General features: G+C 68.0%; 2 protein-coding genes across 6 annotated transcripts; one reads left to right on the top strand and one right to left on the bottom strand.

Moving 5' to 3' along the window:
* Positions 1 to 9,245: 9,245 nt before the first annotated feature.
* ZMAT5 (zinc finger matrin-type 5) lies at positions 9,246 to 15,614 on the bottom strand. 5 transcript variants are annotated; one of them, XM_075897873.2, is made up of 6 exons: positions 15,474 to 15,614; positions 12,304 to 12,536; positions 11,516 to 11,578; positions 11,293 to 11,373; positions 10,377 to 10,479; positions 9,246 to 9,470 (listed from the first exon to the last, which is right to left on the bottom strand). In XM_075897873.2, exons 2-6 carry the CDS (start codon positions 12,428 to 12,430, stop codon positions 9,344 to 9,346), a joined length of 501 nt encoding a protein of 166 aa, XP_075753988.1. In that variant the 5' UTR covers positions 12,431 to 12,536; positions 15,474 to 15,614; the 3' UTR covers positions 9,246 to 9,343. The 5 variants fall into 5 exon arrangements, with proteins under 5 accessions (XP_075753988.1, XP_089631253.1, XP_075753991.1 ...); XM_089775127.1 differs by lacking the exon at positions 15,474 to 15,614 and adding an exon at positions 14,633 to 14,775; XM_075897876.2 differs by lacking the exon at positions 15,474 to 15,614 and adding an exon at positions 13,159 to 13,453.
* On the top strand, positions 14,892 to 15,658 carry UQCR10 (ubiquinol-cytochrome c reductase, complex III subunit X). Its single transcript, XM_075897877.2, has 2 exons — positions 14,892 to 15,069; positions 15,496 to 15,658. The coding sequence occupies exons 1-2, from the start codon at positions 14,929 to 14,931 to the stop codon at positions 15,541 to 15,543; spliced, it is 189 nt and encodes a 62-aa protein (XP_075753992.1). The 5' UTR covers positions 14,892 to 14,928; the 3' UTR covers positions 15,544 to 15,658.
* Positions 15,659 to 16,589: the final 931 nt, after the last annotated feature.

Below are 16,589 nucleotides of genomic sequence, written 5' to 3'. Positions count from 1 at the left end.
CCGGGTCGGTACCGCGACCGGCCCGGCTCTCTGCCTCCGGCCGCCGGTGGGTTTGTGCCGGGTCGGAACCGCGACCGGCCCGGCTCTCTGCCTCCGGCCGCCAGTGGGTTTGTGCCGGGTCGGAACCGCGACCGGCCCGGCTCTCTGCCTCCGGCCGCTGGTGGGTTTGTGCCGGGTCGGAACCACGACCGGCCCGGCTCTCTCCCTCCGGCCGCCGGTGGGTTTGTGCCGGGTCGGTACCGCGACCGGCCCGGCTCTCTGCCTCCGGCCGCCGGTGGGTTTGTGCCGGGTCGGTACCGCGACCGGCCAGGCTCTCTGCCTCCGGCCGCCGGTGGGTTCGTGCCGGGTCGGAACCGCGACCGGCCCGGCTCTCTGCCTCCGGCCGCCGGTGGGTTCGTGCCGGGTCGGAACCGCGACCGGCCCGGCTCTCTGCCTCCGGCCGCCGGTGGGTTCGTGCCGGGTCGGAACCGCGACCGGCCCGGCTCTCTGCCTCCGGCCGCCAGTGGGTTTGTGCCGGGTCGGAACCGCGACCGGCCCGGCTCTCTCCCTCCGGCCGCCAGTGGGTTTGTGCCGGGTCGGCACCGCGACCGGCCCGGCTCTCTCCCTCCGGCCGCCGGTGTGTTTGTGCCGGGTCGGAACCGCGACCGGCCCGGCTCTCTGCCTCCGGCCGCCGGTGGGTTTGTGCCGGGTCGGAACCGCGACCGGCCTGGCTCTCTGCCTCCGGCCGCCGGTGGGTTTGTGCCGGGTCGGCCCAGCTCTCTGCCTCCGGCCGCCGGTGGGTTTGTGCCGGGTCGGAACCGCGACCGGCCCGGCTCTCTGCCTCCGGCCGCCGGTGGGTTTGTGCCGGGTCGGTACCGCGACCGGCCCGGCTCTCTCCCTCCGGCCGCCGGTGGGTTTGTGCCGGGTCGGCACCGCGACCGGCCCGGCTCTCTCCCTCCGGCCGCCGGTGGGTTTGTGCCGGGTCGGAACCGCGACCGGCCCGGCTCTCTCCCTCCGGCCGCCGGTGGGTTTGTGCCGGGTCGGAACCGCGACCGGCCCGGCTCTCTCCCTCCGGCCGCCGGTGGGTTTGTGCCGGGTCGGAACCGCGACCGGCCCGGCTCTCTCCCTCCGGCCGCCGGTGGGTTTGTGCCGGGTCGGAACCGCGACCGGCCCGGCTCTCTCCCTCCGGCCGCCGGTGGGTTTGTGCCGGGTCGGAACCGCGACCGGCCCGGCTCTCTCCCTCCGGCCGCCGGTGGGTTTGTGCCGGGTCGGAACCGCGACCGGCCCGGCTCTCTCCCTCCGGCCGCCGGTGGGTTTGTGCCGGGTCGGTACCGCGACCGGCCCGGCTCTCTCCCTCCGGCCGCCGGTGGGTTTGTGCCGGGTCGGTACCGCGACCGGCCCGGCTCTCTCCCTCCGGCCGCCGGTGGGTTTGTGCCGGGTCGGTACCGCGACCGGCCCGGCTCTCTCCCTCCGGCCGCCGGTGGGTTTGTGCCGGGTCGGTACCGCGACCGGCCCGGCTCTCTCCCTCCGGCCGCCGGTGGGTTTGTGCCGGGTCGGAACCGCGACCGGCCCGGCTCTCTCCCTCCGGCCGCCGGTGGGTTTGTGCCGGGTCGGAACCGCGACCGGCCCGGCTCTCTGCCTCCGGCCGCCGGTGGGTTTGTGCCGGGTCGGAACCGCGACCGGCCCGGCTCTCTCCCTCCGGCCGCCGGTGGGTTTGTGCCGGGTCGGAACCGCGACCGGCCCGGCTCTCTGCCTCCGGCCGCCGGTGGGTTTGTGCCGGGTCGGAACCGCGACCGGCCTGGCTCTCTGCCTCCGGCCGCCGGTGGGTTCGTGCCGGCTCACTTCTGGCGTTGCTGGCCCAGGGGCAGGGTGAGGGCCCGAGACGGGCCGGCAGAGACCAGGCGGGATGGGTCTGGCCCTCCCGGGACAAGCTGCAGCCTGGCCAAGCGAGCGACTAGATCCCGTGTCCAGCCGGTCCCCCGGGCACCTGGGTGGGAAATTACAGGCCGGCACCTTCTTCTAACCCTCCCGCTGGGCAGACCGGAGCCGGTCCCCCGGGACACCGGCCTGGAGTGGCTGGTGGGCTCACCGTGGAAACAAAGACCCCCCCCACATACACCCCTCTGTGCCCTGAAATGAGGGAACCCCCCCGCATTGGATCCCACGTCCCCTGCCCGGCTCAGGCCTGGGTCCCACGATCTCCCCCTGCAGAAGGATTTGGGGGAATTGCAAACAGCCCGGAGAGACGAAGCAGCAAACCCCGGGTCCCCGCGTGGCTCGTGGACAGACCTGGCTCTCCGGCGCTGGGTGCTGCTCCAGTTCGACCTCGCTGCCAACACCGACTCGCTGCCTCGCAGCCCCGGGACTTGCTGGGAGCGACGCCGCCCCGCGCCCTTCGGCCCCTTCTGCTCCGGCGGGGACCCGCCCACGGGGGCGAGCTCTGCGGGGGATGGGACGCCTCGGGCCAGGCCTTGTGGGGGGAGGAGCTGAGATGAGCCCCAGGAGAGGGGGGGAGGCAGGGACAGCCGGGATTGGGGCTGTGCGGGCGCCAGTGACACCGGCAGGACCAGGGCCCGCTCCTGGCCTGGGCACCGGCGGCACAGAGCCCCGATCCAAAGCAGAGGGCCTCTGTGCCGGGCGCATTCTCAGCAGCCCGGCCCCATGGGCTCCCCGTGTCCATAGGGCCTGGGGGAGCCCGGCTGTGAGGAAGTGGGGAGTCGTGGGGATTCAAAGGGGGGTTACATACAGGGGGCGCTCAGTGCCCGGGGGTTACTGGTTCAACGTGACAAAGGGGGCAGTGTGTTGTTTCAGGGAACGGCCCAGAGTTGGCGCCGCGGTGCCTGGTGCCCTGCCGACAAGGGGCGGCCGAGGGGACCCCAGAGAGGGGGGAACATTGGACGGGGAGGGAGGCGGAGAAGAGGGGACCCCGGGCGACCCTGCTACCTGGGGAGAGACACTGGAAGGGGAGGGGCTATTGCAGGGGGGCGCTATTCCCTCTGGGAGGGGAGACCCGGGGGGGTCAGGGGGAGGGGAGGGGCTCAGAGCAGAGGCGGGGGGCTGGAGGTGGAGGGGCGCCCCCGACCCCCGCTGAGAGTGGGCCCCCCAAGAGGGGGTCGTCGCGCTGGAGGGGGCCCCTGGGGAGGAGGGGCTGCCCGAGAAGGCGCAGCCGCACTGGAGGGTGGGGGTCCGCCCAGGAGCGGAGGGGCCATGTGTGGGCACGACCCATGAGCCGTGACACCCGCCCCATGGGCTCCCCATGTCTATAGGGCCTGGGGGAGCCCAACCCCCATGGGCTCCCCGTGTCTATAGGGCCTGGGGGGAGCCCAACCCCCATGGGCTCCCCGTGTCTATAGGGCCTGGGGGGAGCCCAACCCCCATGGGCTCCCCGTGTCTATAGGGCCTGGGGGAGCCCAACCCCCATGGGCTCCCCGTGTCTATAGGGCCTGGGGGAGCCCAACCCCCATGGGCTCCCCGTGTCTATAGGGCCTGGGGGGAGCCCAACCCCCATGGGCTCCCCGTGTCTATAGGGCCTGGGGGAGCCCAACCCCCATGGGCTCCCCGTGTCTATAGGGCCTGGGGGAGCCCAACCCCCATGGGCTCCCCGTGTCTATAGGGCCTGGGGGAGCCCAACCCCCATGGGCTCCCCGTGTCTATAGGGCCTGGGGGGAGCCCAACCCCCATGGGCTCCCCGTGTCTATAGGGCCTGGGGGGAGCCCAACCCCCATGGGCTCCCCGTGTCTATAGGGCCTGGGGGGAGCCCAACCCCCATGGGCTCCCCGTGTCTAGAGGGCCTGGGGGGAGCCCAACCCCCATGGGCTCCCCGTGTCTAGAGGGCCTGGGGGGAGCCCAACCCCCATGGGCTCCCCGTGTCTATAGGGCCTGGGGGGAGCCCCGCCCCTTCCGACTCCCCAGGGCTATAGCCAAGGGGTAGCCTGGCTCCTACATGTTCCGTGTGTTTATAGGGCCCACGTCCCAGAGCGCTTGGCCTGTCTGGCCCCGGCACGAGGGGGAGAGGGGTGTGTGGAAGGGGGGGCTGGTTGCCCTGAGGACCCAGGGAAGAGAGGGGCTGGTGGCCCCAGGACGGGGTTGGAGGGGGGAAGTGGATGCCCCAGGGCAGGGGGAGCTGGGTGCTCTGGGGGTCCAGGGCAGGGGGGCTGGGTGCTCTGGGGGGCCCAGGGTGGGGGGCTGGGTGTTCTGGGGCCCAGGGCTGGGGGGTCTGGGTGCTCTGGGGGTCCAGGGCAGGGGGGGCTGGGTGCTCTGGGGGGCCCAGGGCGGAGGGGCTGGGTGCTCTAGGGGGCCCAGGGCTGGGGGGTCTGCGTGCTCTGGGGTCCAGGGCTGGGGGGGGCTGGGTGCTCTGGGGCCCAGGGTGGGGGGGGGGCTGGGTGCTCTGGGGCCCAGGGCTTGGGGGTCTGAGTGCTCTGGGGTCCAGGGCTGGAGGGTCTGGGTGCTCTGGGGCTCAGGGCTGGGGGGTCTGGGTGCTCTGGGGGCCCAGGGCGGGGGGGGGCTGGGTGCTCGGGGGCCCAGGGCTTGGGGGTCTGAGTGCTCTGGGGTCCAGGGCTGGGGGGTCTGGGTGCTCTGGGGCTCAGGGCTGGGGGGTCTGGGTGCTCTGGGGGCCCAGGGCGGGGGGGGGCTGGGTGCTCGGGGGCCCAGGGCTTGGGGGTCTGAGTGCTCTGGGGTCCAGGGCTGGGGGGTCTGGGTGCTCTGGGGCTCAGGGCTGGGGGGTCTGGGTGCTCTGGGGGGCCCAGGGCGGGGGGGCTGGGTGCTCGGGGGGCCCAGGCCGACAGGGACACACTCACCAGAGAGCAGGGTGCTGGGGGGGGCAGAGCGGTGCTGGGGGGGCAGGGGGCCGGTCACCCCGGTGCAGGCTGCAGCAGCAGCTCCATGGCCCCTGCCCTGCTCCCAAGGGAGCGCCCGCCCCGCAGCTGCCCCTTAAATACCCCGCCTGGCCCCGCCTCCCCCTCTGATTGGCTGCAGCTGGGGTGTGGCTCTGCCCGTCAGCTCAGCTGGCCCCGCCCCCGGCCAGGCAGCCCCAGCTGATGAGGCCTTGGCTGGGCCTGGGGTCCCGGCTCTGCCAGCCCCTGACCCACAGCCCCCCCTGTGCCGGCCTGCAGGCCCCGAGCCCTCCCTGCTGGGCCCGAGGAAATCCCAAGGGAGCCCCCCCCCACTCTGTCCTCAGCAAGGCCCCTCTCTTTGTGCCCTCGTCTGTGCGGAATAAATTTTGTCCCACGCGCCCCAGCCTGTGCCCCACGCGCCGAAACACGCGCTGTCGGCTGTGGAGTCTGTGGGCACCGTGCTAATCATCGGGGCGGCATTCACATGCCCCCTGCACCAATCGTGTGGCCTGGGGGGAGTCCCGGGGGGCTGGTATCCCCTATAGGTCCAATCCCCCTGTGAGGAAGTGGGAGTGTATTCGCTCTCTTTGCTTGTCCTTCCTGCTGGCCTGCGCTGCTCTGATGTGTGTGCCTCAGTTTCCCTGGGCCACTGCACCCGTGCCTGGCTGGGGTGGGGCGCTGGCGGGGTCTCCAGGAAGGGGACACGGGGCGGCAGGGCCGTCTTTAGGGCTGGAGCCGGTTGCTGGGTGTGTGGGATAGGCTGGGCGGGCGTGGGGCGGGGGGGGCTCTCCCCAGGCTGGCTGCCCCAGCTGCTCCCGGTCCGTGTGCGAGCAGTCCGTGCTGTGCCGTGTCCGGGGACCCAAGACCCCTTCTGCCGGCTGGCAAGCGGGTCTGGTTGCAGCTGGAGGCAGGGCCCGGGCCCCCCCGCCGCTGTCTTCCCGGGAACCCAAAATATTCTTGCTCGAGCTGATCCTGGGAGTGAGCGCTTGGATGGGGGCCCAGGGCGGGGGGCTGGGTGCTCGGGGGGCCCAGAGTGGGGGGGCCTGGGTGCTCGGGGGGCCCAGAGTGGGGGGGGCTGGGTGCTCGGGGGTCCCAGAGTGGGATCGGCTGGCTGCTCTGGGGGCCCAGGGCGGGGGGGGCTGGCTGCTCTGGGGGCCCAGGGCGGGGGGGGCTGGGTGCTCTGGGAGGCCCAGGGCGGGGGGGGCTGGCTGCTCTGGGAGGCCCAGGGCGGGGGGGGCTGGCTGCTCTGGGGGCCCAGGGCGGGGGGGGCTGGGTGCTCTGGGGGCCCAGGGCGGGGGGGGCTGGCTGCTCTGGGAGGCCCAGGGCGGGGGGGGCTGGCTGCTCTGGGGGCCCAGGGCGGGGGGGGCTGGGTGCTCTGGGGGCCCAGGGCGGGGGGGGCTGGCTGCTCTGGGAGGCCCAGGGCGGGGGGGCTGGCTGCTCTGGGAGGCCCAGGGCGGGGGGGGCTGGCTGCTCTGGGGGCCCAGGGCGGGGGGGGCTGGGTGCTCTGGGGGCCCAGGGCGGGGGGGGCTGGGTGCTCTGGGGGGCCCAGGGCGGGGGGGCTGGGTGCTCTGAGGACCCCAGGCCGACAGGGACACACTCACCAGAGAGCAGGGTGCTGGGGGGGGCAGAGCGGTGCTGGGGGGGGCAGGGGGCCGGACACCCCCCCCCCAGTGCAGGCTGCAGCAGCAGCTCCATGGCCCCTGCCCTGCTCCCAAGGGAGCGCCCGCCCTGCAGCCACCCCTTAAATACCCCGCCTGGCCCTGCCTCCCCCTCTGATTGGCTGCAGCTGGGGTGTGGCTCTGCCCGTCAGCTCAGCTGGCCCCGCCCCCGGCCAGGCAGCCCCTGCTGATGAGGCCTTGGCTGGGCCTGGGGTCCCGGCTCTGCCAGCCCCTGCCCCACAGCCGAGGAGTCCCCCAGGCCGGGGTTCCAACCTGCCTCCCGGGGCCGGCGAGTGCTGCGGAGCCGCCGTGGGGGGCAGGGCCCGGCCCCATGGGCTCCCCGTGTCTCTAGCCTGGTTCGCAGGGACACGGGCTGGCTCGGGAGCGGTGTTAACGCCGGGCCCAAGCGCATCCAGGGCCATGTCTCTTGGGGGGCAGGGACCCCGAGTCCTGCCCCCGCCCCCGCTCTAAGCCTCCTCTCCCCGCACCTTTCCTGGCCCAAGCTGTTAGCCGCTGTCCCCGGGCCCTCAGGGCGTGAGCGGCTGCACGTACTGCCCCAGTGAGTCACGCCCGGCCACCGCCCCGTCCTCCTCCAGTGTGCGGCGCCTAGGGAAACTGAGGCACACCCCTCGCGTCCTCGCCCATGCCTCCCTCCCCGAAGGCAAACAGCGAACCCAGAGCAAGCAGCGTTCCTGCCACGGCACAGGATGCACACGTGCCCGTAGATTGTCCCCGTGCCGGTGCTGCGCACACAGCGACACAGTCGCCGTCCCACCCTCCGCGGGGAAGGAGGCGCCGGTGGCTGGCGGATGGAGGGGGCGGCCGAGTTTCTGCAGACTGCGACCACCCACAGGTCCGCCCGGGCCAGCGGCCATCCTGTAGCCGGGCCCTCGGAGGGGTTTAAGTAGCCAGGGGTTCTCCGCCCCCCCCCCCAAGCTGCCCCCACTCTGGAGGGGAAATCCGTCTGAGCCCCCCCATGCAGAGAAGACACGGATCCCTCCGGGTGCGGGATTTCCTGAGCTCCCCCCCCGGCCCTTCAACCACTCACTCCGGTATCGCCCGGCTCCAGCGCTGTCTATTTAAGGAGACAATTCCTGGATAGCCTGGGCAACAGGACGGATCGGAGCCTGCCACGGGGGGGACAGACGCGGACGGTACCGGGGTCTGGAATGCTGCACTCGAAACCGCTTGTCCTTCCGAGAAACGGTCGGAAACGCCCGTGGTGGAGCGTCAGTGCCTTGTTGGTGACTGTGCGTGGACAGCCGCCACAACCAACCAGGGACTGACACTACCCCGCAACGCCGAGGACAGAAACCAGTGGGGGGGGGCAAGGCTGTTAACGGTGCAAGGATCAGGCTGGCTTGCTGCCTCGGAGCAAGCGGACACAGCTCGGAGGCTGGACGCCTGCCCCGGGGCTCCGGTAACTCCGTCTGGTGCTAGGGACACCCTTCCTACCCAGCCTGGCTAACAGCCATTGATGGACCTAACCACTACGAATCTAGCTCTTTTTTGAACCCTTTACGTTCTAGCCTTCACACCCTCCGGCGAGGAGTTCCACAGGTTGGCTGTGCGCTGCGTGAAGAAAAACGTCCGTTTGCGACTAACACGGCTACCTCTCTGATACTTGGTTCCTTTGGTCTGCTTGAAACCTGCTGCCTCTTCATTTCATTGGGTGACCCCCCATTCTTCTATTGTGGGAATAAAGTAAATTAACTTTTCTTTATTCACTTTTTCCACACCTCCTGATTTTATGGGTGCCCTCTTAGCCTCCTCTTTTCTAAGCTGAAAAGTCCCCGTCTTTTCAATCTCTCCTCATCTGGGACTCGTTCCAACCCCTAATAATGTTTGTTGCCCTTTTCCAGTGCCAGTAGATCTTTTCGGAGATGAGCTGACCACATCCGTACGCAGTATTCAAGACGTGGGCGCACCATGGTTTTACGTAGCGGCAGTAAGATAGTCTCCGTCTTATTCTCTCTCCCTTTTTAAACGATTCCTAACACCCTGTTTGCTTTTTTACGGCCACTGCACACTGAGTGGATGTTTTCAGAGAACGATCCACGCTGACGCCAAGATCTCTCTTGAGTAGTTGGAGCCAAATGAGTCCCCTACATTGTATAGATAGTTGGGATGATGTGTTCCAACGTGCTGTACTTCACGTTTATCCACCTTCAATTTCATTTGCCATTTAGTTGCCCAATCACTTAGTTTGGGGAGATCTTTTTGAAGTTCTTCATAGTCTGCTTTGGTCTTGAGCAGTTTAGTATCGTCTGCAAACTTTGCCACCTCCCTGCTCACCCCTTTCTCCGGATCATTTATGAATACGTTGAACAGGATCGGTCCTAGGACTGACACCGCTAGTTACCCCTCTCCGTTCCGAAAATTGACCATTTATTCCTCCCCTTTGTGTCCTGTCTTTGAAGCAGTTTTCAGTCCATGAAAGGACCTTCCCTCTTCTCCCACGACGGCGTGCTGGGATTACGTTGCTGAATACGGAGGTCAAGGGACACATGGCCGGGTGTGCCTGCAACCCCAGAAGCAAGCTCAGGACTATGTACGCTTTGCCTTGATTTTTTGCAAGACAGAGCAACAGAAAACCGCTGCCCCCATGCCCACCGCGGCGGCCAGAGGAAAGTCACTAGGAACGGAGCACGTGTCCCCTGCCAGCTGCAAAGCACCAGGGACAGAGCTGCCTTAAGGGTGCCACTTTACCCGCAGGGTCCTTGGCGGGACCATCTGCCCACGCCCGGGGTAAAACCAGCCGGGGTAACACACGTCGGACTGAGCCGAGGGATTTTTATTCATTAAAAAACAAAGCAACAGGGAACATTTCCTCCAGCAACCAGAGCTCTCCGCTGTGGGGCAGAACGCCCCCTGTCATCCCCACTGCAGGTTGGGTGGGACCAGCCACCCGCCAGGGGGCGGGGCCTGAAGGGACGGAGGGAGGTCCTGGATCGGAGGCCAGCCCGGCGGGTACTGGAAAACCGTCTTCTCTGAGGGCGAACTGGGAGAGAGAAAGAAACAGCAGCGCTAGGGCAGGTCCCTTCCGGAACGCTGCTCCCCTCCCGCCGCCGGCTGTGCCTCAGTTTCCCCGTTACTCAGCGCTGCTGGGCAGCTCTCTGCATGCGTGTCAACGCCCCGCAAAGATTCTGACAGCTCTGAACAGGCCCCCGCACAGGAGAAACCCCGGGGGGGAAGGCGCTGCCTGGGGCCGGCGTTCACCGGCAGCAGGCTCCCAGGCCCCGGCAGGAGGGACCAGAGCCAGAGAGGCCTGGCGCCGGACCAAGCCGCAGCAATTAAGCCTGCGGCAGTCGGTGGAGCGAGGCAGCGGCAGGCTGACCACCGGCTGTGGGGCGGGCCTGGCTCCGTTCCACCGCCGGCAAAGCAGACGGGCAAGGCGGGGGGAGGGCAAGCAGAGGGCAGAGACGCTGAACTCGGCACGTCAGTGGCATTTCCACCTCCGCGTGCTGTGCAAAGTCATCCCTGGCTCACTCTAGATAGGGAAACTGAGGCACGGAGTGAGCCCGGCGGGGATTTCCACAGCTGTGGGTCCGTAAGGGGTGTTGGGGGGCTTGGGTAGCTAGGCAGCGGGGGAAGGGGCTGTCAATTAAGACCCCCAAGACTGACAGGGACCCCCTGGAGCTCTGGCCTGGCCTCGTTGGGGCGACAAGGTCTCTCCCCCGCAGGGTCACGCCAGGGAGGGGGAAGGAGGGTTCAGTTTGCCAGCAGGGAAGCCAGCCAAGTCCTGCCCCACCGTGGGGCCCAGCCGCAGTTCACCAGTGCATCCCCGGTGTGTGCGTGCAAGGCCAGCTTTGCACGCCGCACGCCCCCGCCAGGCTTGCCAGCCACGGGCTGCCCGGCCCCCCACGCCAGGGCAGACCCTCTGCGCTCACTGGGGGCCGGCCCGTACCTGCTGTTCTGAGCTAAGCTGAGCCGCTTGGCCCTTTTCTCCAGCCAGTCCTCGGCCGCGCTCGCTGGGACCTCCCCGCCGTCCTCCTTGGATCGCCTTTCATCTGCGGGGGAGACGGTGAGCGGGGTCTGGCCACCACCAGCCCGCAGGCCGGTCCCCCCGGCACGCCCGCCGCTCCTCGGCCGCCGCGCGCACGCAGCCGGATCCGTCCTCGGCACCAGCCGCCGCTCTGGGATTCACCAGGAACCAAAGCGTCTCCCAGGCTTGATCAGGAGGCCCCGGGGAGGTCGGAGCGATCGTCCTCAGCCACGGACACGCCGGAGCGAGTCCCTGCGCCTCAGTTTCCCCTGTAGCAGGGACCGGGCAGGGCTCGCATGCCCTGGGGAGAGGTGTCTCCTGCGTCTGCCTTGCGCTGGGCCTGCCTTTCTGCCCCACAGCGCTTTGCCGGGCAGGCAGGAGACGGGCCTGGAGGGAGCAGGTGGCACCCTGCAGACCCCCGGGAGCCAGAGGCTGCCCCTTTGCCAGGGTAACCCCGCCTGGCAAGCAGCTGGCTTGGAGGAGAACGCAGCTTGGCCCCTGGACTGGGCCTGCAGCTGCCCTCCCGTTGACTGGGCTAGATCGTGGGGGGTGGGGGGTTGCCGGGCCTCCCCCCCAGACTGGCCAAGGGAAGCATCTTCCTGATCCCCATGCCCAGCTCCCCCCGAATCCAGGTCCCTGGGCGTGCCTCAGACGCCCCAGGAAGCCCATCGGAGAAGCCCTGTCCCTTTAATTGTGGGGAGAGGCTGGGGGGGGGCAGAAAAGTGGGGGGGATGCGATGCCCTGGCGCCCCCTGCTGGTGCCAATTCCCACAGCTGGCAGGCTTTCCCACCCCACGGCTGGGCTGCAGCTCGCTCCTGGCCCCTCTCCCCAGCCTCACCTTGCACCTGGGCGTTCAGCTTCTCCAGATCCGCCTCCGTCAGGTGGGAGAACCGGCAGTTGAAGCCGAAGTCGCACTGCCCTGGAACGAGACCCCGGGAAGCCGCTCAGAGCGGGGCAGGTGCCCCCGGGCATCCACGCGGCCCCCCCGCCCCCTGGGCCGCTCCGGGGGCCAGGCCAACCCGGCGCACCGAGATCTCGGAGCTCGCGCGGCCAAGACCCACCTGTCTGCAGGAACTTCCGGCACGGCTTCTTGCCCTGCTCCTCCAGCAGGACGGCGGCAGCGTCTGGGGGAGGGAAGCAGAAGAGAGCTGGGAACACGTGCCCCTCCCTCTGCAGCCCCCCGGAATCACATGGAAACCCCCCCCAGGCAGCGAACAGCCCCGGAGACCAAGCTGACACCCCACTCCCGTGCCAATGGGTACCCTGGCTGCTCAGAGAAACAGAGGCCAGGGACACCCGTCCTACGCATCCTGGCTAATATCTAGCTCTTTTTTCAACCCTGTTCAAACCCTAACCTTTCCCACCTCCTGTGGCGAGGAGTTCCACAGGTTAATTGTGTGCCAGGTGAAGAAAAACTTCCTTTGGTTTGTTTTAAATCTGCTGCCTATTCATTCGATTGGGTGACCCCTAGTTCTTATATTGCGGGAACAAGTCAATGACTTTTTCTTACTCACTTTCTCCACACCCGTCATGATTTTACAGACCTCTATCCTCTCCCCCCCAGCACACCCCCTGCCTCTCCCAGCCCCCCGAGCCTCCTCGTTACTCCCGCTCTCGTCTGCACCAGCCCAGGCCTCCTCTCAGCCTCCCCAGCTGAGGTGCAAGAGCCTTCTCCTTTGCATCCCGGCCACACTGCCTGGCTCTCTCCTCCTCATCTCAAACCCGGAGTGGAACTGCCGCCTCGGAACCAGTTCGGCAGCCACCCGCCCCGGGCCAAGGCAGCTCGTGCCGGTGGAGAGAAGGGGGCTGGGGCACCCACAGCCCCCCGCCTGAGAGGAGCCGGACTCACCTCGGAAGAGGTCGTACCAGGCCTTCTTGGCCCTCAGATGCTGCACCCCATTCAAGTGCTTCTTCCTGTTGTGGAGGTTGTCTTGGAAGGAGCGGTCGCAGTAGTCGCAGAAATACCGTTTCCCCATCGGGCCGGAGCCGGGTCAGCGCCACCGGGAGGCCAGCGGCTGCAGCGCGCATCCCCAGCGAGCCGCACGCCTGCGGCCTCCAGAGAGGGGCTTGCGCCCGCCGGAGCTGTACGCCGAGAGGGAGAGAGGAGCCTGGGAGATTTCAGAAAACACTGCTTTCTACAAACCTCACCGCGAAGAGCATCAGAGTGGGTCAGACCAACGGGCCATCTGGCCCGGCGTCCTGTCTGCCCACGGTGCCCAATCCCAGGTGCCCCAGAGGGAGGCAACACAACAGGGAGCCCTCAGGTGATCCAGAGAAACAGAGGCCAGGGACACCCGTCCTATCCATCCTGGCTAATATCTAGCTCTTTTTTCAACCCTGTTCAAGCCCTAACCTTTACCACCTCCTGTGGCGAGGAGTTCCACAGGTTAACTGTGTGCCAGGTGAAGAAAAATGTCCTTGTGTTTGTTTTAAATCTGCTGCCTGTTCATTCGATTGGGTGACTCCTAGTTCTTATATTGTGGGAACAAGTCAATAACGTTTCCTTATTCACTTTTTTCACACCAGTTATGATTTTACGGACCTCTATCCTATCCCCTCTTAGTCTCCTCTTTTCCACGCTGGAAAGTCCCCGTCTCTTTAATCTCTCCTCATACGGGACCCGTTCCAAACCCCGAATCATTTTAGTTGCCCTTCTCTGAACCTCCAGTGCCAGTAGATCTTTTTGGAGAGGAGGGGACCACACCTGGATGCCGTGTTCCAGATGTGGGCGCACCATGGATTTATAAGGGCAATACGATATTCTCTGCCTTATTCTCTCCCCCTTTTGCAATGATTCCTCACATCCTGTTGGCTTCTCTGCCTGCCCCTGCGCACGGCGCGGGCGTCTCCAGAGAACGATCCACGACAAGGCCCGGATCTCTCCTGAGGAGCTGCAGCTACATTAGCCCCCGCGCAGTGTCTGTGTGGTGAGAGACCTGGGGAGCCAGCGACCCGCTCCCCGACCTCTATCAGCGCCCCCCTGGAAACACCCCGCCCCCCCCACCCTCCTGCCCCCCTAGGAAACACCCAGCCCCCCCAATCCTTCTGCCCCCCTAGGAAACACCCAGCCCCCCCCACCCTCCTGCCCCCCTAGGAAACACCCAGCCCCCCCAATCCTTCTGCCCCCCCAGGAAACACCCAGCCCCCCCAATCCTTCTGCCCCCCCAGGAAACACCCAGCCCCCCCACTCTCCTGCCCCCCTAGGAAACACCCAGCCCCCACCACCCTCCTGCCCCCCCAGGAAACACCCAGCTCCCCCAACCCTCCTGCCCCCCCACCCTTAGGAAACACCCAGCCCCCCCCACTCTCCTGCCCCCCTTAGGAAACACCCAGCCCCCCCCACCCTCCTGCCCCCCCCTTGGGAAACATCCAGCCCCCCCCACCCTCCTGCCCCCCCAGGAAACACCCAGCCCCCCCACCCTCCTGCCCCCCTAGGAAACACCCAGCCCCCCCCACCCTCCTGCCCCCCCCAGGAAACACCCAGCCCCCCCCACCCTCCTGCGCCCCCCAGGAAACACCCAGCCCCCCCACCCTCCTGCCCCCCCAGGAAACACCCAGCCCCCCCCACCCTCCTGCCCCCCCAGGAAACACCCAGCCCCCCCCCCACCCTCCTGCGCCCCCCAGGAAACACCCAGCCCCCCCACCCTCCTGCGCCCCCCCAGGAAACACCCAGCCCCCCCCACCCTCCTGCCCCCCCAGGAAACACCCAGCCCCCCCACCCTCCTGCGCCCCCCAGGAAACACCCAGCCCCCCCCACCCTCCTGCCCCCCCAGGAAACACCCAGCCCCCCCACCCTCCTGCCCCCCCCAGGAAACACCCAGCCCCCCCCACCCTCCTGCCCCCCCCCCCCCTTAGGAAACACCCAGCCCCCCCCACCCTCCTGCCCCCCCCACCCAGCCCCCCCCCCCCCTTAGGAAACACCCAGCCCCCCCCACCCTCCTGCCCCCCCAGGAAACACCCAGCCCCCCCCCCCACCCTCCTGCCCCCCCCAGGAAACACCCAGCCCCCCCACCCTCCTGCCCCCCCCAGGAAACACCCAGCCCCCCCCACCCTCCTGCCCCCCCCCAGCCCCGACCCCCGTGACTGGACCTAGCCTGCCTGAGCCCTCCCAGGCCCGGAGCGCTGCGGGGGGGGGGGCGCTGCTCGGGGGGGGCGGGGGCACCCGGGGGGCCGCTCACCTGAAGCGGGCTCGGCGCGCGCGGCCTGCTGGGGCTTGGAGTCCTCGCCTGGCGGCGGGGGGGCGGGGCTCGGCGCGCGGGGACTCCATCTCCCGGCGTGCGCCGCGGCGGGGGAGGGGCGGGGGGTCCCGGCGTGCCCCGCGGCGGGGGGGGCGGGGTGTCCCGGCGTGCCCCGCGGCGGGGGAGGGGCGGGGGTCCCGGCGTGCCCCGCGGCGGGGGAGGGGCGGGGCTGTCCCGGCGTGCCCCGCGGCGGGGTAAAGGCGGGGCGGGGCGGGCAGGCTGCGCGCGCACCCGCGATGGCGCTGGCGGCCGGGCTGTACGGGGCGCTGCTCCGCCGCACGTCGGGCTTCGCGCTGAGCGTGGTGCTGGGGGCGCTGCTCTTCGAGCGCGGCTTCGACCAGGCGGCCGACGGGCTCTTCGCGCGCCTCAACCAGGGGGTGCGGCCCCCCCCTCGGCCCCTCCCCCCGGGCCCGGCCGGCCCCCCCCTCTGCCCCTCCCCCCCGGGCCCGGCCGGCCCCCCCCTCGGCCCCTCCCCCCGCTGACTCGCCCTTGGGCCGGGCCCGGCGCCCTTCGCTGCGCCGCCCCCCCACCCCCGGGCAGGCTGGGCCCCCCCGCTGCCCTTGAGAAGGGCCCCCCCTCCCCTCCCCCAGCGGGGCGGGCTCTGCCGCTGACTCGCCCTTGAGCCGGGCCCCCCCCATTCCCCCGGGAGGCTGGCCCCCGCAGTGCCCTTGAGAAGGGCCCCCCCTCCCCTCCCCCAGCGGGGCGGGCTCTGCCGCTGACTTGCCCTTGAGCCGGCCCCCCCCATTCCCCCGGGCTGGCCCCCCCCCCCCCCCCCATGCACCTGACAGTCCTTGTCCCTGCAGAAGCTGTGGAAGCACGTCAAGCACAAGTACGAGACGGAGGAGAAGTGAGCCCAGGGACCCGGCGCCTCCTGCCTGAGCCGAGATCGGCGCCTTCCTCTGGCCAGAGACCCGCACGGACGCCGCCTGCCACAGTGAATCTGTTCAATAAACTCGCTGACCCGTACCTCTCGTGTGGGCGTCCTCAGTTACCTGCCCCTCTGCTCCGGCCAAGGGCTTGGCTCAGTCACTGCTAGGGGTAAGACTTTACACCAGCGTGGCCTCTGTGCTATTACTAAGGGCAGAAGCAGTTTCTCTTTGGCTGTGTCTAGACTGGCAAGTTTTTCCACAAAAGCAGCTGCTTTTGCAGGAAATATTTTCCAGCTGTCTACACTGGCCGCTTGAATTTCCGCAAGAACACTGAGGATCTCCTGTAAGATTGTCAGTGTTCTTGCGGAAATACTATGCTGCTCCTGTTCGGGCAAAAGCCCTCTTGTGCGAATGCTTTTGCGCAAGAAGGCCAGTGTAGACAACGCGGTATTGTTTTGCACAAAAAAGCCCTGATTGCGAAAATGGCCATCGGGGCTTTCTTGCGCAAAAGCACATCTAGATTGGCACGGACGCTTTTCCACAAGAAGTGCTTTTACAGAAAAGCGTCCGTGTCAATCTAGACGTGCTTTTCTGCAAATGCTTTTAACAGAAAAACTTTTCCGTTAAAAGCATTTGTGGAAAATCATGCCAGTCTACACACAACCTTTTAGCATAACCTCAAATAAGGGAAGCACTGATGCAGCTGCAGGCCTTTGCTTCTGGCTAGTAAAGTTCCCATTGGTCACTTTTCAACAGCTGGTCCCAGCTGCACTTAAATATACCAAACTGGGGGGGGAGGAAGAGTTACAATGAAGGGGCTGTAAATGGGATGTGTAACTGGTGTGTTCTGATCACACCTGTGAGCCCTATAGCTCTGGGAAAGAAGAGGGCTGGAGTGCCACGTTGGGGCACTGGGAGGCTGTAGTGAGCTGTCTTCAGCAAAGTGTTGGGCCTCTTCTGCTCACAGCAGGAGTAGGTGACAGTGGGGGTGTAAGTGCCTGGTTCAAGTCTAGCTGATTGCGGTGCTA

The sequence above is a fragment of the Pelodiscus sinensis genome, chromosome Z (assembly GCF_052426305.1).
Source record: "Pelodiscus sinensis isolate ZL-2025 chromosome Z, ASM5242630v1, whole genome shotgun sequence".
NCBI classification, from domain to species: Eukaryota; Metazoa; Chordata; order Testudines; family Trionychidae; genus Pelodiscus; species Pelodiscus sinensis.
This window is presented reverse-complemented; position numbering and strand designations above follow the sequence as displayed.

What these genes read in the sequence shown, in the direction of transcription:
- ZMAT5 (XM_075897873.2), bottom strand. Translation starts at nt 12,430, where the DNA reads ATGGGGAAACGGTATTTCTGCGACTACTGCGACCGCTCCTTCCAAGAC. An exon ending in CCGGAAGTTCCTGCAGACAG is followed by an intron (nt 11,374 to 11,515) that starts GTGGGTCTTGGC and finishes GTCTCGTTCCAG; the next exon opens with GGCAGTGCGACTTCGGCTTC. An exon ending in GCTGAACGCCCAGGTGCAAG is followed by an intron (nt 10,480 to 11,292) that starts GTGAGGCTGGGG and finishes TCTCCCCCGCAG; the next exon opens with ATGAAAGGCGATCCAAGGAG.
- UQCR10 (XM_075897877.2), top strand. Translation starts at nt 14,929, where the DNA reads ATGGCGCTGGCGGCCGGGCTGTACGGGGCGCTGCTCCGCCGCACGTCG. An exon ending in TCGCGCGCCTCAACCAGGGG is followed by an intron (nt 15,070 to 15,495) that starts GTGCGGCCCCCC and finishes TTGTCCCTGCAG; the next exon opens with AAGCTGTGGAAGCACGTCAA.